At 41.3% G+C, this 27,506-nt stretch overlaps 1 protein-coding gene across 1 annotated transcript; it reads left to right on the forward strand.

The window, feature by feature from the left end:
- The first annotated feature begins 9,303 nt into the window (after window positions 1-9,303).
- CUNH6orf163 (chromosome unknown C6orf163 homolog) lies at window positions 9,304-24,376 on the forward strand. The gene is made up of 5 exons (XM_021161147.2): window positions 9,304-9,656; window positions 15,553-15,647; window positions 16,867-16,974; window positions 21,441-21,643; window positions 23,882-24,376. Exons 1-5 carry the CDS (start codon window positions 9,509-9,511, stop codon window positions 24,312-24,314), a joined length of 987 nt encoding a protein of 328 aa, XP_021016806.1. The 5' UTR covers window positions 9,304-9,508; the 3' UTR covers window positions 24,315-24,376.
- Window positions 24,377-27,506: the final 3,130 nt, after the last annotated feature.

Consider the following 27,506-nt stretch of genomic DNA (forward strand, 5'->3'; position numbering starts at 1 on the left):
TTCTGTTGTACTCATAGATCAGTGCCTTGCTCAGTCATCATCAGAGAAGCTTCCTCCTGTAGCAGATGGGAACCAATACAGAGACCCACAGCCAGACACTAGGCAGAGAGACAGAGACAGATAGACTGAGACAGATGAGAAAGACGGTGACCTTGGAACACATGGGTCTAAATGGGATGTCTCCACTAAATCCCCTCCCTCCAGAACTCAGGGAACCCCAAGAGGCAGAGAGGAATGAAGGGCACCAGGAAAACAAGCTCCTCTAAATCAACTGAACAAAGTTCATATGAGCACACAGTTTATATGTGAAGCAGCAGCACAGGGCCGACATAGGTCTGCATTGCATCGGGGCCCCTGATTTTATATATATATATATATATATGTGTGTGTGTGTGTGTGTGTGTGTACATATATATATGTGTGTGTGTGTGTGTATATATATGCTTTCAGTTTCGTATTTTTAAGGGATTTCTGATTTTTGTGCCTGATCTTGAGGCTCCTTTCGTTCTATTGGATTGCCTTGTCGAACTTCAGTGTGGTGTTTTTATCTTATCTTTTATTTTATTTATTTATTTTTAAAGATTTATTTATTATTATATCTAAGTACACTGTAGCTGTCTTCAGATGCACCAGAAGAGGGCATCAGGTCTCATTACGGATGGTTGTAGGCCACCATGTGGTTGCTGGGATTTGAACTTCGGACTTTTGGAAGAGCAGTCGGTGCTCTTAACCACTGAGCCATCTCTCCAGCCCCCTTATATTTTATTTTGACAAGTTTTATTGTTATCTCTTAGAAACCTATTGTTTTCTTTCTTTCTCTTTCTTTCCCTTCCTTCCTTCCTTCCTTCCTTCCTTCCTTCCTTCCTTCCTTCCTTCCTTCCTTCCTTCCTTCCTTCCTTCCTCTCTCTCTCTCTCTCTCTCTCTCTTTCTTTCTTTCTTTCGTTTGTTTTTTGTTTGCTTGTTTTTTTGAGACAGGGTTTCTCTGTATAGCCCTGGCTGTCCTGGTACTCACTTTGTAGACCAGGCTGGCTTCGAACTCAGAAATCCACCTGCCTCTGCCTCCCGAGTGCTGGGATCAAAGGCGTGCACCACTACACCTGGCTTAGCCTATTATTTTCTAGTCAGAGACAGAAAGGAAATGGATCCAGAGGGGAGGGGAGGAGAGGAGGTGGAACTGAAAGGACTTGATGGAGGGAAACTGTAATCAAGATATATTGTATGAGAACAAAATCTATTGCCAGTCGCCACGGGTGATATAATGGTGCTGAGAAAATGATTCAGTCGGTAAAGCCTCTTGCCACCCAAACAAGAGGACCTGAGTCTGAATCCCAGAATCCCTTTAAAACTAGGCATAGTCGAATGAATGATTAATCCTGGGGTTCCACAGTGAGCTCTGAAGTGGGAGCAGCAGAACCCCCCCAAAAGCCCTTGGACCCCCTAGGCTGGCATACCTAACAGAAACAACAGAGGAGACAAGGATGGCGATCTCCTTCTCCACCCTCCACATATACACCACCTACTTGTCCTCACACACATCGCATGCCAGACACACAATGGTTACTTGTCTTTAGCTTATTACTGCCTAGTTTGTTTTTATAAATAGTTGCAATGATGTTATACACTCAAGATCAAGAATTTTCTTTTTCTCTTAAACAAATTTTATTTTTATCACAAGTTTTTTTTTCCCCTTTTCACAATGGTAACTAACTCTAGCTCCAAGCTTCTCTCAAGAACGCCATCAGTGCGAGAGTTTCTGACTTCATCGCTAAGCATCATGTCCCCACTTTTGTTTGGTACAGAGCTTTAATCAAATCATTACCACCTCCTTTCATGAATATTCAGTCACATCACATTGTAAAATTTATTAGTGGTCATTCATTATTCAACCAAGAGACTGCCCACATAAGAAATTAGCTAGGAAACATTTAGCATAAAGAATTATTGACCATAACAAGAATGAAACAGAATAATGAGCAATTGATTACAAAGACAATTCTACATTTTAGAAGCAGGAGAAATAAAAACAATTACACATAAGGCAAATGTGGCATCAAGCAGAAGTCTACACACACACCAAGTCATGTCTAAGAATGAAATTCCATTCTAGATATACAGCTGTGCTTCGCAGATATATGTCTTATCAAAATTTCTTTGTGTAATAATTTTAGGACCTACTGAAAAAATGCTGTTGACTGTTATGTTCTCTGGTCCTGATGATAGCATTGGAAGTTTGACACAGTATGTTCTCTACTTTTTGGTGAAAATGTGTGCTTATATATTACAATATTTATCTTACAGATTATATTATGCTTGAAATGTTAGAGAATTTCTATTTTTTCTTTTATTTATATTGTTGTCTACTTATCAATTATGGCCAGGAAATCTGTTCCTTGGCAGTTCTCGTCTCATTTATGTTTCTTGTTTTTCTGCATTTCATCATTTACAGCCAGCATTCCATATCTGCAAATAGCATACCTGCAACATCATTCAATTTTAGAATTCAGGAACAGTTTTTTCACTCCATGCTGTCCCCACTATGATTGGTTGCATGATCAAACAGTCAAAATAAAACTTTCCATTCTTTATTATTTTATTTATTTACATTTCAATGTTGTCCCCCTTCCCAGTCTTCCCTCTGCAAACCTGCACACCAATCACCCTCCCCTTTGCCTCTACGAGGGTGCTCTCGCACCCACCTACTCCAACCTCACCCCTCTAGCATCCCCCTTCACTAGGGAACAAACCTCCACAGGACCAAGTGCTGTTGTGCCAACTTGCAATCCCACCAGCAATGGAGGAGTGTTCCTCTTTCTCCACTACCCCCCACTGATGCCAAATAAGGCAGCCCTCCCTCTGACTCCTGTGATTATTTTGTTTTCCTGTCTAAGTGGGATTGAAGCATCTACACTTTGGCCTTCCTTCTTGTTAAGCTTCATATGGTCTGTGATTTGGGTATTCTGAGATTTTGAGTTAATATCCATTTATCAGTGATTACATACCATGCAATGTCCTTTGGGGTCTGGGTTACCTCACTCAGGATGGTATTTTCTAGTTCCATCCATTTGCTTGCAAAATTCGTGAAGTTGTAGATTTTAATAGCTTAGTAGCATTCCATTGTGTAAATGTACCACAAGTTCTGTATCCATTCTTCCATCGAGGGACATCTGGGTTCTTTCCAGCTTCTGGCTATTATAAATAAGGCTGTTATAAACATAGTGGAGCATGTGTCCTTATTACATGTTGGAGCATCTTCGGATATATGCCCAGGAGAGGTATTGCTGGATCCTCCGGTAGTACTATGTCCAATTTTCTAAGGAGCCACCAGACTGATTTCCAGAGTAGTTGTGCCAACTTGCAATCCCACCAGCAATGGAGGAGTGTTCCTCTTTCTCCACATCCTCACCAGCACCTGCTGTCACCTGAGTTTTTGATCTTAGCCATTCTGACTGGTATGAGGTAGAATCTCAGGGTCATTTTGATTTACATTTCACTGATGACCAAGAATGTTGAACATTTTTTTAGATGCTTCTCAGACATTCAAGATTCCTCAGTTGAGAATTCTTTGTTTAGCTCTGTACTCCATTTTTTAATTGAGTTATTTGGTTTTTTGGAGTCTAACTTCTTGGGTTCTTCGGATATTTGGATATTAGTCCCCTATCGGATGTAAGATTGGTAAATCTTTTCCCAGTCTGTAGGACATTAACAATGTCCTTTACCTTACAGAATCTTTTCTGTTTCATGAGGTCCCATTTATCAACTATTGATCTTAGAGCCTGAGCCATTGGTGTTCTGTTCAGGAAATTTTACCCTGTGCTGATATGTTCAAGGTGTTTTCCCACTTTCTCTTTTATTAGATTCAACATATCTGGTTTTATGTGGAGGTCCTTGATTCACTTGGACTTGAGCTTTGTATAAAAAGGTAAGAATGAATTGATTTGCATTTTTCTGCATGCTGACCTCCAGTTAGACCAGCACCATTTATTGAAAATGCTTTTTTTCCACTGTATGGTTTTGGCTTCTTTGTCAAAGATCAAGTGACCATAGGAGTGTGGGTTTATTTCTGGGTCTTCAATTCTATTCCATTGATCTACCTGTCTGTCACTGTACCAGTACCATGCAATTTTTATCACAATTGTTCTGTAGTACAGCTTGAGGTCAGGGATGGTGATTCCCCCAGAACTTCTCTTATTGTTAAGAGTTTTTTTGCTCTCCTGGGTTTTTTTTGTTATTCTAGATGAAGTTGAGAATTGCTCTATCTCTGTGAAGAATTGAGTTAGAATTTTGATGGGGATTGCATTGAATCTGTAAATTGTTTTTGGTAAGATGGCCTTTATTACTATGTTAACCGTACTGATCCATGGGCATGGAAGATCTTTCAATCTTCTGAGGTCTCCCTTGATTTCTTTCTTCAGAGTCTTGAAGTTCTTGTCATACAGATCTTTAACTTGCTTGGTTAGAGTCACACCAAGATATTTTATATGATTTGTGACCATTGTGAAGGGTGTTGTTTCCCTAATTTCTTTCTCAGCCTATTTATCCTTTGTGTAGAGAAAGGCTACTTATTTGAGTTAATTTTATATCAACTTCAGCCACCTTGCTGAAGTTGTTTATCAGTTTTAGGCGTTCTCTGGTAGAATTTTTGGGTCACTTAAGTATACTATCATATCATCTGCAAATAGTGACATCTTGACTTCTTTCTGATTTGTGTCTCTTTCACCTCCTTTTGTTGCCTAATTGCTCTATTTAGAACTTTGAATACTATATTGAATAAGTACAGAGAGAATGGGCACCTGTGTCTTGTCCCTAATTTTGGTGGGATTGCTTCAAGTTTGAGTAGCAAAATGGATCAGTTGCTAAGTGGGGCCTGCCTCCAAATCTGACTACCTGAGTTCAATTCCTAGGACCCACATGACTGACGAGAACAGACTCCTACAAGTTGTCATTTAACTTCTACATGTATACGGTGCCACATATACACACCTCTAATAAACAAAATAGACTTTTTGGAAAGAATTTATTTCCATTTTTAAAAAGACAGGTCTCACTGTATAGCCTTGGTTGCCTGATTGATCTGAAGTTCTCAGAGATTTACTGACTACTCTTTGTCTCCCATGAGCTGATGTTAAAGGCATCTGTCACACTCTAGTCTAAGTGGATTTCTTTTCCCCCGTTTATTTTTAATTTAAAATTTTAACCGTTCTCGGTTGTAGGTCTGTGACTAGGGTGGGGCTCCATGAACTTTTACCCCTTCCACAATACCATGCCTATTGATGTTACCACTGTTCAGGTCTCGTTCAGGCAGCCATATTGTTAAAGTATCATGGGTGAAGCTTTCCTGTCGTTTCTAGGAGACATAATCTCACAAATTTCCTGGGCCTGTGGCTTTTATAATCTTTCTGCCCCCTCTTTCTTGATGTTCCCTCAGCAGGTGTTCCTTTAGGTGCAAGGGTTGTGCTGTAGATGTAACCATTGGGGGTGGGCTCCCGCCATAATCCATTCTTCTCTACATTTGTAAATCTAAATTTACAGATTTCTGTAATGGTCTCTGGCTACTGCAAGCTTCTTTGATGAGGAATGACAGCTACACTTACCTGTGAGTGTAAGTATTTTCAATGCTGTTAGTAATTATATTGATTTAGTAAGGTGACTGTTGTAGAGTCACCTCTAAGATCCATAACCTCACCAGCTCTGGTAGGAGAAACAATTGTTTATTAGCTTTATATATTATCTCCATTGTGATCAATTCTTGAAGTTTGCTGGACACCAAAGAAGTTCTTGTGATATGGAGTTGAAAAAAAAAAAACTGAAAAGTTTTATAACAAAGAGCAGTTTTCTTTTTTTAAGATTTTTTAAAAAAATTTATTCATTTTATGTATATGAGTACACTGTCACTGTCTTCAGATACACCAGAAGTTTCATAATCGCACTTCTGGAAAAGGATCCAGGAGTACATAGGGCAGTCATGTTGACAGAGCTGACCTCATTCTCTATCTAGATCTTTAACCATGTTGATACAGCAGGTATCTACCTGATCTGCTTTCAGGTAGAATTCATTTCTTTTTTAACCAGTCTCCCAAATCTAATTAATCATTTTTTCCCACCATTTTTTTTTCTGACACCAGTTGATATACTTATTTAAACTTCAGACAGGTATTAGGCCGTAATAGTCAATAAAACCCATGGTTAATTAAGGAATTCTAGGTTAACTTTTGGAAGACACAGAGACCTCTAGGAGTTTTCTTGTTGAAATTCATCTCAATGAAGGTTCAGGTCCTTAATAAAACCAACCCTACTGGAGATACTATGTGACACAGTCAAAAATGAAAATAATTTCTTTTCTTTCTTTCTTTCTTTTTTCAAGACAGGGTTTCTCTGTGTAGCCCTGGCTGTCTTGGAACTCACTCTGTAGACCAGGCTGGCCTCGAACTCAGAAATCCGCCTGCCTCTGCCTCCCGAGTGCTGGGATTAAAGGCGTGCGCCACCACACTTGGCTGAAAACAATTTCAATAGCTTCATATAATCAGCAGAACAGATGTTTATAACAGGCAGAATTTCTAGAGCAATTTCTCTCTAAAATGATAGGAGCAAATTACTTATGATGTTTAAAACCCATTGTCTGAGTTAGGGTTTTACTGCTGTGAACAGACACCATGACCAAGGCAACTCTTTTTTTTTTTTTTTTTAAGGGGAACATCAGATATATTGGGGTGGGGTTGGGTGGGGAATCTAGAAGCAACCAAGGCAACTTTTATAGAGACAAAATTATTTGGGTCTGGCTTACAGGTTCAGAGGTTATGTCCATTATCATCAAGGTGGGAGCATGGCATCGTCTAGCCAGGCATGGTGCAAGAGGGGCTGAGCCTTCTACAACTTGATTTAAAGGCCTCTAGGAGAAGACTGGTTCCCAAGGCAGCTAGGACAAGGGTCTTAAAGCTCGTGCCCATAGTGACACACCTACTGCAACACAGCCACACCTCCTAATGGTGCCACACCCTGGGACAAGGATATACAAACCATCATACCATGATGGTGTGGTAGCATGTGCCTATAATTACAGGGTAAGAGGACTGTTGCAAATTTAAGATCTGTGTGACCTACAAATCAATTTCTGGGTAAGCCATGGTGATGTACCCTGTCACAAGCAAACAAAATCCTCAAAAGTGTCCCATCTCTGCCTCTGCTTGCAGCTTAAGATGTGAGTTCTCCAGTTGCTCTGCCACCATGCCTCTACTCCACCATCACAGACTCTTAACCCTCAGAAACCGTAAGCCAATTGGCTCTTAACCCTTAGAAACCATAAGCCAATTGAATGCTTCCTGTCATTCTTCATAGCATTTTATTCCAGCAGTAGAAAAGTGACCAAGTTGCACATCCTAAAAATCTGAAAATCAGGCTTTGTGATTGTGAATACTGATTTAGTGACAGTAATTTTTCCATTAGAATACCACTACATTTCCCAGTTTTACTGCTGTGCCACCAAAGCACATTCATAATCGCCTAAATATTATTCAGAGACTGCCTCCACTGTCCATTAATTAAAAATTAACTATTTAACAAAAGCACACTTAAGAAGTGGCCAACTGAATGTCCCTTCCCATCGACAGCCAGATCCTGACAACTGACGCCTGTAAATATACGATGAGAGAGACCTGGTGTCTCTGATCACATGTAGGATTTGAGATGACAGGATCAGCCTGGCTCATATGGAGATGCCTGGTATAGACACAGAGGTTCACAGAGGATCAGAGCGGGAGATTCCTCCACAGAAGCAGGCACATGAATCTTAGGAAGATGTATGGCTGTTTGAAGCTGGAAAAGATAAGAAACATTCTCCCCCAAAGCCTCTACAACACTAGTTCTCAACTTTCCCAGTGCTGTGACGCTTTAATACAATTCCTCATGTTGTGTTGACCCCCAATAATAAAATTATTTTCACTGAGAATTCAAAACTGTAATTTTGTTCCTGTTATGAATTGTAATGTAAATAGTTACAGAGGTTTGCCAAAGGGGTCACAACCTGTGGGACTGTGAAAGGCAGCCTGTTTTGGTTGAGTTAGGCTTGCTCCAGAGACCCAGTAGAAAACTCTACAAGGGATGGAACAGTGAGCCACGTTCACAGAGACAGGTGCCTGACATGACAGAGCCCCCAACTCCATAATTCTGTGACTATCAGTCACACAGACAAAGCCCCCAAGCTCCTGGCATTCTGGCTAGACTCCACCCCCACAGTTACCTGATAACTACAAGATAGCCTAGCTCACTATAAAAGGAGCTATAACTGCTTGACCCCTCCTTGCTCGCTTAAGCTCTCACCTTTCTTACTCTCATCTCTAGCCCTCCTCTCTCTCCCTCCCCACTCTCTCCGTGTGGCTATGGCTGGCCCCTCTCTTTCTTTTATCATCTCTCTTTCTCTTTGCCTTTCTACAATAAAGCTCTAAAACCATATACTGTCTCTGCTCATCAAGGCCCGCCATGCTTGAACGATGGGTTAGGCTTTCCCCTAAAGAACAGAGTCTAACCTCCCTTCAGAAGGCCTTTCTGCACTCCAGCCATGGACAGAACCAAGGACTCTTGCCCGCGTGGGAACCACCAAGCACCCCCTCTCTCCCTACCCTCTCCTTTCTTTGGCTCTGAGGCTGGCCGATCCACCCACAGGGCCCCCACTTTGTTCTCAGCTCTTCTGTGGTGTCCAGCTGCATCTGGGATGCCCGAGATTGAGAATCTGTTATCTCTGGCCTCCCTGAAGCCCATAGTCCTCAGACTGCCTCTTGTCCACCCCCCAGTGGGCTGGGGTCCGTGGCTTCCCACAGCCAGACACCCACCTGGGGCCGTGTGGAAAGCATGCGGCAGAAGTGTGCAGCAGTCCTCCTGAGTCCGACTGCCCAGAGCACCGGAACTCTGGCAGGACATGGGTTTTCTCCCACTCCCTTTATTCCCCTACACCCACTGCCCGACAACAACCAACAGGTTGAGAACTGCTGCAGGTCTACAAGGCACCAGCCCCTCCTGGTAGCTTCATTTTAGCCCTAAAATCATTTTGGACTCTGGCTTCCCAAAATTCAATTGGATAAATTGTGTTGTAGATGAGTTATGAAGACTGTGTTCACTTACAGCAGCAAGAGGAAACTCAGGGAAATGAATAGCAGCTATTTCTGCTCTCATTTGACATTATTTCAGGTTGCTTTTATGAGCAAAGCTTGTCTTACCTAGCAACAGTTGTTAAGTAAGTTGACAACTTAATGCTAGACACTGGGAGGGAGAAACGACTTATGCCTTCCCAACCCAGTGCTCAACCTTGAAAGGCAGAGGCTGGTAGCACCATTCTTTAGACATACAGCCACTGCCAAATCATGATGACTTATTTAGTCTTTGCCAGGCTCTAGTAGAGTCTTGAAACCCTGGACTGCCCTTCAGATTTCTAGCGTCTCTTGAAACCACCATTTTTTTTTTCTTTCTGATCCTGATATTGTTTTAACTTGAAGTAGTAAAAGGGATCAGAAATTTAACTATGATCAGAAATCCAAATTATACAGATTTTGTTTGCTGTGCCGTTTGCAACAAAATAATTCCACCAGCCCCTTTTGGGGAAACCTTCAAACGGATCTATGACTACAAGCCATTTAAGACACGCTTCTATACTCACAAAGATATCTTGGGTAAGTGATTTACTCTTTGGCAGGGTGGTGGCAGTGGTAATGGAATCCTTTGAGACAGGGTCTCTCTACATAGGTCTGGCTATCCTGGAACACACTTTGGGTACCAAGCCAGCCTCTAGCTCAGAGAGATTCACCTGCCTCTGTCTCTTGTGTGCTGGTGTTAAGGTGTGTGCATCACCACGCTCAGCAGTGATCTTATTCTTTTTCTTTGTTCTAAGGTAGAATAGCACTGGGTGCCACACTTCTCAGGTTTGCCCTGTTTGAAGTTGCTGGTCTCTGTAAGAATTCCATGATGAAATGGTAACAAGTTGGAATTTAACTTAACAGTTTTGTGAATGGGATAGAGTTTTCAACCTCTTACTGTTTCTTGTTGTAAATAAGAACATTACTATGTATCTTTTAAACTGTTTTGGAGCTTGTGATGGTTTGTATATCCTTGGACCAGGGAGTGGCACCATCTGAAGGTGTGGCCTTGTTGGAATAGGTGTGACCTGGTTGGAATGGGTGTGTCACTGTGGGTGTGGGTATAAGATCCTCACCCTAGTTGCCTGGAAGTCAGTCTTCCACTAGCAGCCTTTGGATAAAGACATAGAACTCTCAGCTCCTCCTGTGCCATGCCTGCCTGGATACTGCCATGCTCCCACCTTGATGATAATGGACTGAACCTCTGAACCTGTAAGCCAGCCCCAATTAAATGTTGTTTTTTTATAAGACTTGCCTTGGTCATAGTGTCTGTTCACAGCAGTAAAACCCTAACTAGTACAAGTTGGTACTGGGAGTGGGGTATTGCTGTGATAGGCCTGACCATGCTTTTATTTGAAAGAATGTGGATTTTGGGACTTTGGATTTGGAAAGCAGTGGAATGCTTTAAATGGGGCTTAATGGGTCATCCTAGTAGGAATATGGAAGACTTTGTTGCTGGGAGTAATTTGAACTGTGTTGACCTGGCCCAAGAGATTTCAAAGGAGAAGAATTTTAGAATGTGGCATAAAGACTGGTTTTGTGGTATTTTGGTGAAGAATGTGGCTACTTTTTGCCCTTGTCTGAAAAGTTTGCCTGAGGCTAAGGTGAAGAGACTTGGATTAATTGCATCGACAAAAGAAATTTCAAAAAAGCCCAGCAGAGACTTTGTTCTCTGGTTAAGTCTTATGAAGAAAAGTTTGAACAAGTATAGCAAGCTTAGAAAGGAAAAATATAAAATATATGGTTTGAGTATTAAAGGAGTACCAGGAAGTGAAATGGAGCAAAATCTTGTGTTCTAGGAGATAAAGATTAAGGGAGTGGGACCTTGGGGCAAGATCCTACCCAGCTAAATTAGATCCAGGCATGGTGGTACACACCTTTAATCCCATGAGACAAGCATGCTGATCTCTACATTCAAGGTCAATCTACAGAGCAAGAACCAGGATAGCCAAGCTTAGGCAGTGAAGGATTTAGAAAACATAATGATAATGTAATAATACAAGGGGATCATGTTCTAGTTCTTGTAAGCAGCAGAACTTGGCAGCTTCAGCCATGTGCCTCTGGCTCTAGAATTAAGAATGGAAGGAACTACTGGGAAAATTGATGCTGGTTAGCTGGAGCTAAGGAATTAGCGGTGATTAAGAAGAGACCAGCATCGTTGAGGTGAAATCTTCTGGAAATTGTTTTCTGGGAGCACAAAGAAGCTGTGTTCCAGAGATACCCAAGGTTGTACCTCATGCTGCGGCTGGACTTGGTAATGTGTAAGAGTCACTCAGGTGGTACTGCTTGTGAAGGAATGAAGGGATCATGGAGAGAAGCTGAGGCTTAGCACTGTGAGAGGCCAGGGAAGCCCATTGGAGAAGGTGAAGCCTCAGCTGTAGTTGATGGCCCAGGATTGAAGGGGTCATGCAAAGGATGTGAGGCTTGGCACCCTGAAGAGAGCCTATGAGAGGCTATTGGTGAAGCCTAGTTGGAGTGGAACACCCCAGTGTATTGGAGATGTCAGTACCATGGGATGATCACCAAGAACAGAGGCCGTAATGGAGTGGATCAACCTGAGCTTAGAGTGCTACAGAGGACAGAGATGGAGAAGTGATGCCAGCCCTTAGGAGGAGTCCAAAAGATCAAGTGGAATCCCAGACACTGAAAGAAGAAGCTGTAACATTGAAATTGCCTTGGAGACTCAAAGATGTTAAAGATGCCAGAGCCATGGGATACATGCTGAGGAAAGCTGCTAACAGGGAGTGGAACCAGCCCAGGAGGAAGCAGTTTGTTGCAGTCAAAAAAGATGAAAAAGGAGTGGAGATCTGAAGACCACTTTGACATCAGACATGGAGATGCAGAGTTTGGAGTTTGCCCAGCTGGTTTCCTGCCTTGCTTTGGGGATTACAGTTAATTAAGTTGAATGAATCTCAGAAGAGACCTTGAACTTTGGACTTTTAACATTGTTGCAACTGCTATAGACTATGAGGACTTTGAAAGTTGCACTAAGTGCATTTTGCATTATGCTATGTTTAAGTATGGCCCCCATAGACTCATGTTTTTGAACAAGTCTATGGGGACCAGGGAGTGGAATGTGATGGTTTGTATATCCTTGGACCAGGGAGTGGCACCATCTGAAGGTGTGGCCTTGTTGGAATAGGTGTGACCTGGTTGGAATGGGTGTGTCACTGTGGGTGTGGGTATAAGATCCTCACCCTAGTTGCCTGGAAGTCAGTCTTCCACTAGCAGCCTTTGGATAAAGACATAGAACTCTCAGCTCCTCCTGTGCCATGCCTGCCTGGATACTGCCATGCTCCCACCTTGATGATAATGGACTGAACCTCTGAACCTGTAAGCCAGCCCCAATTAAATGTTGTTTTTTTATAAGACTTGCCTTGGTCATAGTGTCTGTTCACAGCAGTAAAACCCTAACTAGTACAGAGCTTTAATGTAATATCATACCTATTCAACATCTGTGACATCATAGTAAATGTGTGTTCTTTTTAACTTTGCCTATTCTTGGGGATGTCCTGTACGTATAAGAGAAAATACCTAAATACCCCAATAAGTGACTGGGAGAAACTTAGCCGTTACTTTGTAGATAGTGACAAAAGCAGATACATACAAATAAATAGGAATATTTACAGCACATATATATAGTATATAAGCAAATGAATTAAAATTCATATTTCTATTTCTCATTTATATCGAGAAAATTTCCATCTAATCCTAGATTTTATGTATATTTGAAAAGGACTCTTTAAATATTTTCCCTGTTTTCTTTCCCATGTATGTGGTAAGCTCATGGTTACTTGGTTTCATGCCTAATTTACCAAATGAGAAGTGACAAATCTGAACTAAAAGACAAGGGAGATAGAATTATAATCATCCTCTAAGACATCAGTTCCAACTGACTTGAACTTTTGGCAAAATTTTTATATGAATTATTAATTGTAATTTCTAAAGTAATTTTTAGACCCAAGACAATGCTATCCACGTTCTTTGATATACATTAAGGATTCCTTATACTTTATAGGCTATATGGACAGATAAATGTATGTAGAAGTCAGTATTTTATATTTGCTTGCCTGTATTTGTCATTAAATTATTATAAGTCAGAAGAGTGAAAAGTCTCCTTTATAAATAAGAGCTCATTGAAGTATCTATACAAGAGGATTCTCTAGTTGCTGTTAACAACCTTCAGGGGCAGGTTCTATCATGTACATTTTTTTTCTTACACTTTTAAAACACTCTTTGTTTTGGAATAGTTTGATTCACAGCTTTCAAAATGGGATCACAGAGTTCCCATGAACCTCAACTTTTCAAACCAATAATCTTGGTACATTGTCAAAACCAGGGAGTTTGCATAATAAGAATGATGCTCTCAAGTCTGGTACATAACTTACAAGTCTCTTTCCCCTTAGAAGTGCAGTTTTTAAAAAATGGATTGCATGTCTATTTATGTAACAATCACCACAAAGAAACGTCTTCACTCTATCCATTAATAATCAGTGGTACTTTTCAAAATTCCAGCAGCCATTCACTGATTTCACGGTCTTCACGATGTTATCACCATGGAACCAATGGTATGGAACAAAGGCATATAATATGTGGTCTTTGACACATATTCATCTGCAAAGTGGTTTTTAGACTCATCGCAGCTGTTTTACTAATAGTGTCTCCTTTTTCAGCATGTTTTTTTTTTAAATGTCCTATAGATAACTTCTGCAGTTAAGGCTGAGAACAACAGATAGAATGATATTTAAACATTCAAAAGGATAACAGCACCCTGCTTTGCATTACATTTTTATGAATGTGATGCATGTACACAGGGTTGAGATTTTATAATATAATCCGCATCCTTCTCTATAACAGTGTTTACTGCTTATGTTTAAAGACTCACTAATGTGGCAGGGGGTGCTGGAGAGATTCCAGTAGTTAAGAGCACTTGCTGCTCTTACAGAGGACCCACCTTCAGTTTCCAGCACCCATATCGACTGTTGCTATAGCTCCAGGGAATCTCTTGCTCCTGAGGGAGCCTGATTATACACACCTACACACAATTTAAAACAATACAAATAAATCCTTTAATAATAATAATAATAAAATTTAAAATACTCATTCGTGATCTAGTGGTAGCATTTAATTCCACACAATATATCTGCCAGTTGTAGATGATGGAAGCAACTTAGAACAAAACACATAAAATTGTGATGGAATTTCTTGATCCTCTTAACAAGAACTCAAGGTGGAATCTGTCGTCAAGATTTCAGTCTACCATGTGCACACTCAGTCAATTGTCTGGGCTGGTACTGCCATCAGGCCTACTCCAGCATGTAGAAAAGATATGAATACAAATGGTTTTAACATCTCTTAACCCCGATTTAGAAATCCCAGAAGGAAAGAAGCTAGTTTCTCTTTATGTCCTCTGTGCAAAAAATTAGGGAAGAGTGTAGCTTGAATATGTGCCCAATTCCAGACTAGTTTATAGAAGGGAGGGAGGGAGGGAGGGAGGGAGGGAGGGAGGGAGGGAGGGAGGGAGGGAGGGAGGGAGGGAGGGAGGGAGGGAGATGATGCATGATAGTCAAGTGAGGGAGTTAAGAGAAGCAAGGCCTGTTACCACAGCAGGATATGTTGAGCAAGCTCACATGTCTACAGCACCTTACTGTAAGAATTTTCAGACTAGGTCCTATAATAATTTTAAGGCTATCTCAGGTGAGATCATGAGCCAACACTGAGACCAGGCTGAAAGGTTCAGTTCTTAGCTCCTGGTTCAGAATTGTCCCCACCTATCTGATTTTGGGCGTCTCCCTACCTTCCCTTGAGTCACACTTTGAGTGAAGATGGTAATTTGTGGTGTTATAATGTGGAAGTCAAATTAGATCACTGACAGAGAAATAATAAACTAGAAACTTTAGTGCACTCCACAGCTGACAGAGTAAAAAAGACCATCATACTAATGAAAGGCATATATTAATGATGTATTAAAGGAAGCACCCTGACAGAGCAGGGAGAGAGGAGGTGAGTAAGGCTCCAAAGCTTTGTGAATCTGCATTCTGCTTTGAGTGTGCCACAGTTTGCAGGGCATTGACCTTTCATCTCCTGCTGTTTGGACTGAGTATAATAAAGCTAATGGACCCTCTTCAGGCCTATGTGGTGAGTTCCATCTTAATCAGCTAGTGGAAAACTTCCCTTTCTGATGAGTATCTTTAAAGAAAAGATTGCAGGCGGGGTGGTAGTGGGAGTGGTGGTGGTATAGCTGAGTGGAAAGGTCCATGCTTACTTAGCATGATGGGGCCAGTTCTTAGTGCCAAAAATAATCTAAATGATTGACATCACCTAAAAAGATGTGTCTTGTAGACAGCTGCCATAAACAATTTCACCAGTGATAGAAAGGCAAGGCAGAGAGCAGTCTACAGGGGCCTGTAATCATTTCTCTCCAAATACACAGATATTGGGGCAAATATTCTGAACAAAGAAGAAGAGTTTCGAGAGGCTGTGCTCAAGGAACAAATCAAAAAAGCAGAAGCCAAAGTGTGGGAAAAGGTAAAGGAGCTCAGAGATAAACCCAAGCCATGTTTTCCCATGCTGCCTTTATTTACACCTGTAAATTCAGAAGGGCAGGCAAGAGATAGACCACAGCGTCCCGACAAACTGGAGTCTTGGCCATGTTCTTTGCCCTCTGGATTCTGGGCTTCTTCATCTGTAGGAGGGATAGTAATAACTCCCTTCTCAAAGCACTGCTGGGAGGGTTCAGTCAAGGAACGGACTTGACACTAGGTGAGGCTTAGGAAGAAGAGGGTCCCGTCAAGAACCTTCTTCCTTCTAAGTTTCTCTCTGCCTGAATGGCTCTGGCCACTTTGTTCTCATTCGACTGAAACTTAAAGAGGGGATCTTTGTTGTAAATTGTTTATTATGGGCTTTTCTATTTATTCGGGACTATTAATATGTGTACTATGTAATAAAAACTTCTAAACTAAATGCCCATTTCCCCAAATGCCTTATCTTCTCTGACTCTTCTTATTTACTGTCTTTAAAGTCCTTGGGGCTTCTAGTCACCATGGTGATTCCTACAGAATCTAGAAGTAATAAAAATCCGATGGTGAAAGCCATCAGTTACTTAAATATCCCAACATATTTTATGAATCGTATACTGTTTGAATATAAGCTGACCCTGGGCATGCGTATTTTCTTTAAATCTAATCTAAATTATTTTCTTTCTTTTTTCCTCTCTCTCTCTCTCTCTCTCTCTCTCTCTCTCTCTCTCTCTCTCTCTCTCTTTGTTTTTGTTTTTTGAGGCTGGCCTTGAACTCAGAAATCCACCTGCCTCTGCCGCCCAAGTGCAGAGATCAAAGGCATACACCACCACTGCCTGGCTCTAAATTCTTTTCTCAATGTCTGATGAGAACTCAGGAGTGTTCATGCTCCCTGCTTAGTTCCTTTCAGCTTTATGTGTCTGTTCCCTTCTCTATGGTTTCTAGACTAACCTACTCAGCTGCATATGCATATACATTATAGTTTCCCTATCTTTAGTAATTCCTAAAGCAGCAAAGGAAGGCCAGGTCTCAGGGTATTATATGCACCAGACTAAGGCAGCTACTGTGGGAAGTGGGGGTAGAAACATTGCCATTAGGGACTCTGTGGTGGGTGCTAACTTCCATTAAGCAAGAACACTTAACTTAGCAACTCCTTCAATAGTGACCCAGCTTCTCCCTCTCTGCTTACCTTGAAATATTAATAGACACATGAACCTTTTGTTTCTAAGGCTGAACTGCTCCAAAAACAAGCCGTGGATCAAGCACTTGAAGATGCAGAAGCCAGACACAAATTTGAAATTCGGGTTCTGGAAGAGCAACATCAAAAAGACTTAAAGGTTCTCTCTATAAGGACTTGTCCATTGTCTTTTTTAAAAAGCATTTAAGTCAGTAAAGAGAAAGTGCTTCTGTTAGTTGACAAGGGAGGAGTGGGTGGAGTAGCCATTGATAAAGTTCAGATGAGTGTTTCATAAAAGTTTGGAGGGAACCTCAGATATGAGCTCTGTAATAGCCCTTTCACAGCACGCGTCACCGTTGGAACTAAATAACTGGGTGTATGATTGGCTGTTTAATGTCTGGTTCACTGACATGACCATGGCCTCCACAGGGGCAGTCTGTCCTGTCACTCTGCTAGCCCTGTCCAGTACTGTGCCTTGACAAACATAGCAGGGACTTAAAAGATTAAATCAATAGATCAACCTGTCCTCTTCCTTCTGGGCTTTTGGTTTCATAATTTTTCCTAAATTTGGTTTTTGTTTTGTTTTGTTTTGTTTTTGAGCCAAATTTGAAGCAAGCTTTAATTAAGTGCTGACCAGGATGATAGTCTCTGGCCAGGTCCATCCCTGGGTTCTTAGGAAATTCTGATGAGTCACATTTTTCAGAGGCTTCAAAAGGCAGCCCATGGGTTGGTGAGATGACTCAGTAGGTAAGAGCACCCGACTACTCTTCTGAAGGTCCAGAGTTCAAATCCCAGCAACCACATGGTGGCTCACAACCATCCGTAAGGAGATCTGGCGCCCTCTTCTGGAGTGTCTGAGGACAGCTACAGTGTACTTACATATAATAAATAAATAAATCTTTAAAAAAAAAAAAAGGCAGCCCACAAGGATACATATTTACCACCAGGTCCAATCAGAAGCAGACATACATCTAGATGTATTTCCTGTCTACCTACGTAAAGAGGGACGTCTTAGCTGTCTCTGAAGTATTCCAGTAGGACTAGTGGTCAGGAGATAAGAGGAACTGTTTTTTGTTTTGTTTTGTTTTTAAATTTTCACTCTTATATGTATTCATTGTGAACAAAAATGTGGTACATAGTGACACTTCAGCATACACATGCATACATTGTATCTGTAAGTATTACCTCCACACCCTCTCTTCTCATTCTCATGCCATTCCCATTAGTTTTCTTTGTTTCTCTGGACAGTTTTCTTTTACTTTCCTATCATATCTACATACATGATTTTATGTAGCAACATAACATCCAGGAACCACACATGACAGAAGCATGATATTCCTGTCAGAGACCAAGTTAATTCATAATTATCTCTAGTTGCGTCAGTTTCCCTGACAACAACAACAGAATCCATTGTGTGTACATACCACATTTCCCGAATCTGCTTCTCTGTGGTTAGACACTGAGGCTGGCTAGGAGGAACTTTGTAACTTACAAACTGGTCAACATTGCAAACAGAGGGATTCACTGCTTAATTCAATATCTCTGTCACAAAACCTGTGCAAAGGACCAGAGTACAGAACCGTCTTCACCTTTGTACGGAACTGTCTCCAAAGGATAGGCAGGAGGACTAGATGCATGGGCAGAGCAGGAAAGTGGCAGAGATCCCAATAACATGATGGATAAGAAGCTTAGGAAACTTCAGGACTACAAACGAAACATTCATGATTCCACAAGGAGCACCTCGCATATACTAATTGTGTGCCGATAAGGTTAAAAGAACTGTCTTTGTCCTAGGACCAACAGGGAGAGGGAGCTCTGCCACAGTCCCTACACAGGATAATCCCTGCTTGGCCTCAGCAGCCCACTCCTGCCATGTTTGGCATGGTTACTGGTCAGGGTTGGCTCTGTGAGCTTGCTGCCCAACTTCAGTAGAAACAGGAAATTATAAATCAACATGTCCATAGTGAAAACAATCCAAGAACTCGAGAGCACGATGCAAATACTAGAACATTTTATTGTACTCTTTTTCTGAAATAGGCTAAGTGTTAAAGACATTTATAAATATTATCTTTCAAAATGTTTTACTATTGAAAATGTGATTCTTAAGAGACAAAGCCTTCTGCAGTGAAAACCAAGGTAACATTTCTAAACAACCAAATTTTTTTTCTATAACTGTTTTCAAAATTTGCCACTGGAAGCCATTCTGTAAAGATTCTTAAAGTTGGAGTCTATTGTTTCCTTCTCTTTTCTGTTTTTTTTTTTCTCTTTTTCTGTTTCTGTTGTTTGTTTCTCTTTTGATTTTGGGGTATGTGTTGTGCATTGTGTGTGTGAAGATACACATGTACACATGTTTAGTATGTAGATATAGAGCCCAGAGGACAACTTGCTAGAGTCATTTCTCTCCCTTCTACTATGTGGGCCCAGGGATTGAACTCATCCTGTCAAGCTTGGTAGCATACTCCTTTGTCAGCTACGCTATCTTCCTGAACCCAGGTTGTCTTTCTTTATTGTCATATTGCCTTTAGACAAGGTTTCTTCCTGAACTGGAAACTAGCTGATTTGAGCAGGTTGACTGGCTCAGCGACAGTCCAGGGTTGACCTGTCTGTGTCTCCCAATACTGGGGTGACAAGAATGATCGATCAGTCGTGCTCCAGCTCCTTTCTTGGATGCTGGAGGTTCAAACTCAGGCCCCCATGCTTGCTCAGCAAGCACTGTTAACTCTCCTCAGTCTCCTCCCCGGCCCCAGATTCTGTTTTTTGGGGTCTCACTACATAGACTGGCCTCAAACTCAAGATGCTCTTCTTGCCTTCTGGGTGCCAGGATGTGTTACCACACCCAGTTTTCCCTTACTCTTAAAGTAGCCAAAATGAGGAGTTGAAACTTTTTCTCCTGGGCTAGAGAGATGGCTCAGAAGTTAAGAGTACTAGCTGTTCTTCCGGCAGCCCTCAGTTCAGTTCCTCGCACCCGCATTGTGGCTTGCAACTGTCTATAACTGTCGTCCCATGGGATCTGATGCCCTCTTCTGATGCACAGACATTCATGCAGACAAAAACCCAGATACATAAAATATATGAATAAATCTTTGAAAAAAGAAAAATCTTTTTCCCTTGAGGACCCTGGATTCTAACAGTTTTTCAGTGCTGGGGATTAGACTCAGTGTGTCTCTTATGCTAGGGCTAAAATTGCTCTATCACTGACCTGTACACATGCTTCTTCTAATCAATAATTGTTATTATTGAGATAGTTTTTTTTAAGGAGCTGCAAGTGACTGCATGTTTCCTTGCCATTTGGAGTCCTCTTGCTGTGTAGCCTCAGCGAGGACACCCTGGATACACATTCAAGAAGCCGCTCCCTCAAGACCCAGAAAAGGCACAAAAAGAGGTTGAGAAAATTCAACCAGGAGACCCCTTGGTGGTTTTAGTGCTTTATATCTGAGTAAGATTTCACTTGAAAATGAGGCTTTTCTGCTCTAAAGAGGAATGAATGAGGGGAAAGAGTGAAGGTAGAAGAGAGGGGAGAAGGTTAGACTGATGTTTTCTTACAAAATTGTGACATTTTCTTGAAGGACTCCAACATCTTAGGCAATGATGAGGGGACACATGAAGTAACTCAGTTCCTTAATATTCTCTGACAAGACTGGAGGAGACAAAGATTTACCTCTTACTGAAGGTTTTGAAAGTTCAGAACGCAACAACTGGTCTTCTTAAATATATTTCTGATACAGCACTCACTATGCAATTATAAGGAACAAATATCAAATCTTGGCTGCTAATGCAATACTTGGTGTCGTCCAGTGTACAGTGAGTCCTCTGAGAGAAGAGACCCAAGAGTATTTGTGTTTGCAGTGTCTTTGCCCAGCAGAGCGCTGGCATCCTGTGGAGTGAGTAGGCATGTCCAAATAGTGACAGGTTTTTCCTTTAGGTACTTTTGTGAGACTTCACAAATAATGGTTTGGCTTCCGCTTCCTTTCTCTTGGTTGAAAATATTCCATAGGTCCTTCTACCTAACAACAATGGAGTTCTTGTCTCCCTCATGAATGAGGAAGGGTGGCTGCCCTAATGAAATGGAATGTGGAACAGCAGTGGGGACTGGAAGACAGGCTCCAGTAAATTGTTGCTTGCCTGAGCCTCGGGTTCCCTTCATGGCTTTTACTTCTGCCATTTTCCAATATCATATCTATATTTCCATGTACACTGACACTGTGACAATAAAAGCATTAGTTGGAACTGTAGCCTGGTGATAACCTAGCATCTGTAAGACCCCAGGTTTGGTCACTAGCACTGAAAAGAACAGAAAATTAAAAACAGTCAGAAAACTGTTTCTAAACTATTTCCCTTTCTAACCTATTTCCCTTTTTGCACACCCCCCATTCAATGTGATCTTTCGTGTGTGTGTGTGTGTGTTTGTGTGCACATGCACGCAGACATACACACACACACACACACAGTTTGAATATTTTACTTAAATTTAAAAATTCCGTATGATTGATTCACACCTACTTTGAAATCACCTATTTAATAGGTACGCATCATTTCAAGTAAATGATGGCTCTTGCTTCTTAGTCTTCATTTAAAGACACCAAACCTGGAGGATCTAAGCCCAGTTTTCCATTCCCTTTCTTTAAGGCTCTAGAAGATAAAACCAAGGTGAATATGATTCAACAGATGAAAGAAGAGCTGAACAGAGAGCACACAGCTGCAGAGCAGCGTATGGTCCATCGGATCCAGAGAATTATGATGGAGTGTCACCAGGAGAAGATGGAGGCTGTGAAGAGAGCCAGGGAAGAAGAGAGAAAGATTGCGCAGAAAGCTATCAAAGAAGAGAAAAGGTACTCCAGAGAACACATCTGCGAGTTAGCATCTGACTCCACTAAAATCCACCTAGAGAAAGAAAGAAGGCTAAGGCATAGAACTGAACAGTGCCCAACATTTTCTTGGTTCTATTGTGGGATATATCAAACACTGATATTCACGAATGTAGGAGAGAGGAAGTGGGAAGGAGGTGGCGGGGAGGAGGGACAGAGAGGTTGAGTTAAGGAAAATGGCAGCTCAAGTATCTAACAGTGAGCCTAAGGGACTGAGAGTTGCCAACACTCATGGAAAGTCCTGTGTCTTACTCTCAGTCATATTCCATCCTCCTTCTCAGCAAACAGTGATTCTTCTCAATATTATGTTTCTCATTTTGTATCTCCAGTATTAAAAGGCTGAGAAGGATCAACAAACACCTTTCCATAAACACTCAGGGATCATTGTTTCCAACCGGGTTCATGTACTGTTGCGGATGTGTTAGTTCCTCATCTTTCCTTTGTAAACTAATAGCTGAATACATTAAAATATTGACTTTACAGAAATATATAGAGGAAAACACACACGTTCTTAATTACTGCTTCTTGCACATTCTTTTTCTCCCCCAACACACTTCATATAACAAGGACTATATCCTTGATGTGTTCACACACATACACACACACATACACACACAGACACACACAGACACAGACACACACACACACACACACACACACACACACACACATCCAGAAATAAACTCATTCTTTGACAAGAGGATGGTGTTATTTATTTATTTTTCTCTTTCTCTAATGAGTGTTATTTTTAAAAGACTTTTAATATGTAGGGTGTCACAATACACTGAAATAACATGAAAAACAGCTTTGTTTGACGCCATACATAAAAGAATTTTGCAAATGAATGTAAACCTAGTCCAGTCTTTTCGCCAAATATATTTTGTTTGGGAAAATATTTTTCATAAAAGTATTTGTGTTGAGATATAATTAATTTATTGTTATTTTGTATTGACTGATAAATGTGTTTTTAAATCGTCTTTTAGCTACTAATTCTGTTAACGTCAATAGATAAAACTTATATATAAATTATGACTTTTGATTTCTCATTAATTTTAAGTAAAAAAGGATTTTGGTTCTGTAATCAGAAACTTAGAGATAATTTATAATTAGATATAGCTCATGTTAAGTCAAGATGAAACATAAAGCTAGCCTATGAGTATAAAGTTTTCTTCCTTTTATCCTAAAGGTGAAGAACTAGGGTTTGGTGGCTTTGGCCTATAATCTCAGCACCCAGCACTTAGGTAGATCAAGAGCTGGAGGTTAGGATCAAAGAGTTTCCTGTGAGAATTTGTTTCTAATAATGTCAGAACCTACATCCAGAAAGCCTTACCAACATAGCTGCCTAACATGAGTCAAACAAGGGCAACAATAGGAGTTCAAAGTAGACAGGAGAAAACCCACAAAGTGCCACCTCCACTCTGAGAACTACAGGCAACCGAGGAAGGGTGAGAGCAGGAGAGAGAGTCCTCCCCAGGGAGGAGTATAGCAAGTGGTTATCCAGTACCAAGTGGTCAGCCGAAACACATGTACAAGTAACAGTCTACATATCGAGCAGGTTCTACTTAGGAATACACACACACACACACACACACACACACACACACACACACACACATAAATATATATATATATATATATATATATATATATATATATATTTAAATACACATATGCATGTAACAACAATTAATGAAAAGGACATAACTTAAAAGAGAGCAGGGAGTGACGGGAAGAGAAGGGAGAGGTGATGTAATTATATTATAATCTCAAAAGTAAAAAGGAGTTGGAGGTCAGCTTGAGTTACACAATTGGTCCAAGTCTGCTCAAAGTAACAGAAACCAAACATTAATGATACCGTCTCAGAGAAATAGAAATCAGCTGAATTGATATGAGGAAATGACTCTTTGTGGGTTTAGAATTCTAACCCATCTATTAAAAACAAAATATTTTTTAAGCACAATGGACAGAGTGAACTCAGAATCTCCGTGATGCCATTAGATATTACATTAGAGGTTTTGCCCCAGCCCACAGCAGAGAAGCTGATGGGCATCCTCTGAGAGCTATTTTTTTAATTGTTTATTGATATCTAATATAGTCTGAAAGCTCATGTATACCAGGATAACTCTTCTGTGATCATGGTCACGTCACTGTGTTTCTAGTGGCCAGTCGCTCTAACTGGCAAATGTGTATGATCTCTTGTAGCAAGGCCCTGGAGGAATTTGTAACCACTGGCGTAACCGTCATTAAAGACAAGAAGACAAGCCTGGGCCAGCTGATCAAAGCAAAGGAGCACGAGATGACCATCTACTACGGCATGGCTCAGAGGCAGAAGCAAGAAGAAGTACAAGAAGTGCTTCAAGAGGCGGAAAAAACACACCAGGCCACCCTTGACAATATGATGGGCAAACTGGTCAATACCCAGGGAGAACTGCTGTCTGTGGCCAAGCAACTGGGGATCATGACAAACTGGAAAGATTTCCTGGAGGAGGAATTGCAGGAAACCAGGGCCGCGTTTCAGAAGTATATCAACTACACCTTCCCCAGGCTCTCCCCAGGACACGCTGACTTCATTCTGCCGGAAAGAAAGAAAACACCTTCTATTCTTGCTAAGGAAAATGAACCGAGGACTGATTAGAGCTCATCGGCTGAAATGTCACCACAAAAGACGGTGTTTCCAGATGAAATAAATGTACTCAAAACCGGTTGTTGCTATGTGGTCAGAGTGCTGTTGGGCTGTAAAAATTATCAACTGCCTTTTAAAATTATCATTACAGTTATAGTTATCTGTGTTTTTCTTTTCGCTTCTTTCTCGTCTTTCATTCTCTTCTTTCTCTCCTTCCTTCCTTCCTTCCTTCCTTCCTTCCTTCCTTCCTTCCTTCCTTCCTTCCTTCCTTCTTTCCTTCCTTCCTTCCTTTTTTTCTTTCTTTCTTTCTTTTTATTTTTTAGACAGGATTTCTCTGTATAGTCCTTTGTAGACTAGGCTGGTCTCAAACTCAGAAATCCACCTGCCTCTGCCTCCCAAGTGCTGGGATTAAAGGCGTGTGCCACCACCGCCTGGCTCCTTCCTTCTTTTTTCCCTCCCTCCCTCCCTCCCTCCCCTCCCTCCCTCCTTCCTTCCCTCCCTCCCTTCCTTCCTTCCTTCCTTTTTCAAAGTAACAAAATCTTGTGTGGCATTTTCAGACATACTCATGTCCTGATGTTCTTTGCTCTCTTCTCTCTCTCTCTCTCTCTCTCTCTCTCTCTCTCTCTCTCTCTCTCTCTCTCTCTCTCTCTCTCTTTTCTGTACTGTGAATGTTTTCATGGAAAACTAAAATATTCCAAAGCATATTCCAAGGCAGGCTGAGCACCACCTCCACCTGCAGAGTGGAGACAAACTCATTGGGAAGAGAAAATGGTGTTTCAAGGCAATGGAAGCACACTCCTGTACCCTACCTGACTGGTTTCTGCATCAGACCTGTAAGCATGTTCACTCTTGTTACAGTTGGAAAGAAGGAAAGAACATGTCATGAGCCATAACCTGCAGAAGCGAGATTAGTGTTTGCTTAACAAAAACATCAAGTTTCATCAAATAGATTAAGGCAAATTTTAAGTTCTTGGCCTTGCATATAAATAATTCAGAGAGGATTCACTTATATTTTCTTGTTGGGAAAGAAAATTGTCTATAGAAGTTAGAGTTTGAGAGTCCTATATACCTGACCCTTGTGTCCTGTGATTCAAAAGCCCTGAACCAAGACTTCCAATAATCACTAAAAAGCAAAAAGAATATCCAAGCCTATAGCACTTTTCTAAGACTCTATTTACTGAAAACTAACATTTTTAAATTTATGTTTTTAAATATATTTAGAATTTTATACATGAATACTGTATTGTGGCATTTCTACCCCTTCCTCTCTCCCCTCCAGCCCCTTCTGTGTCCTCCCACTCCCTCTCAAGTTCATGACTTCTTCTAGTGTTGCTTATATGCACATATGTTTAGGGATGACCATTTTGGACCAGATAACCTATCAGGACTCATTCATCTACTGGTCCCATTTGACTGCCTGTAGCTCTTCACCTAGGGGTGGGAACCTTATGAAGTTGGCCTCTATCCATGTTGGCATGTCCATGGGTATGGTCTTGGCAGGTCTTATGCAGGTAGCCATATTGTTGAGGGTTTAATGGGAGTAACATCCATGCCCTGCCCAGAAAAAACCATCCCACAGCAATTGTCCTGGTCCTCATCAGCCAGAATCAATGGAGCCAAGTTATGACTGACTGACAACTTCTGAAACTATGAGCCAAGATAAATCTTCTCTCCTTTTCTTGGTTTTCTAGGGCATGTTGTGCCTAATACTTAGGTTGTTCAAACATTGGCAAGGATGGGACTTAGCTTGCAGATTATAGGGCCTTGATCTATATAATAATATCACACATGTCTGTGTTTATGGAAGATTTGCTGACAAACTAGTTCTCCCTTGAAACAGAGATGACTAGACTGTTCAAGTTAACTTATAGGAAAAGTGTTTGGCTGGAGTAATTGCTTCATCTATTCTAATAATCACTGACTCTCTGGGGCCTTATGCTTCTGATGAACTAATCACAAAAATTGGCAGAAAACACTAGAACTTCTACATAGCTAAGATTAGCTCAGGGCTCTGTAGAGGGTAGAGAGCAAACACGTCTCCTAGAAGTGAAGCCCAGGAAGTGCTTTTTAAGTGTGCCAACGGAGTAAGAAATAGTTCATCAGGGGCTGGAGAGATGGCTCAGCAGTTAAGAGCACTGGTTGCTCTTCCAGAGGTCCTGTGTTCAATTCCCAGCAACCACATGCTAGCTTACAACCATCTGTAATGGTATCTAATGCCCTCTTCCAATGTGTCAGAAGGCAGCAACAGTGTACTCATATAAATAAAATAATTCTTTAAAATAAGAATTAGTTCGTCTTTTTTTTTCCCCCGAGACAGGGTTTCTCTGTGTAGCCCTGGCTGTCCTGGAACTCACTCTGTAGACCAGGCTGGCCTCGAACTCAGAAATCCGCCTGCCTTTGCCTCCCAAGTGCTGGGATTAAAGGTGTGCAACACCACCGCCCAGCGAATTAGTTCATCTTAAAAAATATAAAGAAATACACTAACCAGGGCTCTGGCTGCAGTGACAAGAAAGTTTGGGATCACAGACATGTGGCTCTGCACTTTGTTTCTTCATGCAGGGTCATCAGTGAACTTCCTGCCATTTAGAACCCCAGATTATATCATCTGGAAGCAAAACATGCATTCCCCCCATATCCCTAGTCTGTGTTCACAGACAAATATGCACAGGCATTTAGTACTATCAATGGCCCTCATCTTAATATTCTAACCAAATGCAGTTGGATTGTGGCCAGCACCTACAGATATAGTCATGAAAGAAAGAAAGCTGAACTCTCCATGAACTCTTCAGTTCAGGGTCCTCTTACCCCTCCCATCCAGAGACTGTTCCCGGAGCACTCCTGAACTTTTTACCCCAAGGTACCCCCTCCCAATTGGAAACTGCTCCAGGAACATTTTTTAGATAAGGGTCTCCTGGAAAAAACCTAGTCCTACCCCTCCTAACTGAAGACTATGCCAAGAACATTTTTGAGATAGGGGCCTCCTGGTACTATCCCAGAATGTTCCAATAGATCGAGTACATTGCCAAAATATAGGACACGACCCCTTGGTTATGTAAAGCCCCTTGGCAAAGCCCCCTGGTTACGAAAAGTCTCTTGGAAAGTCCCTGAGAATAACCTTTGGCAGAACTTTTTAATGACGCACTTTCCCATTTGTACTTTCCCTGCCCTGTTCCCCCTTACCCTTCTCCTATAAAAGCCTGTGAA

The sequence above is a fragment of the Mus caroli genome, unplaced genomic scaffold, assembly GCF_978045245.1.
Source record: "Mus caroli unplaced genomic scaffold, Mus_caroli_1 scaffold_6, whole genome shotgun sequence".
NCBI classification, from domain to species: domain Eukaryota; kingdom Metazoa; phylum Chordata; class Mammalia; order Rodentia; family Muridae; genus Mus; species Mus caroli.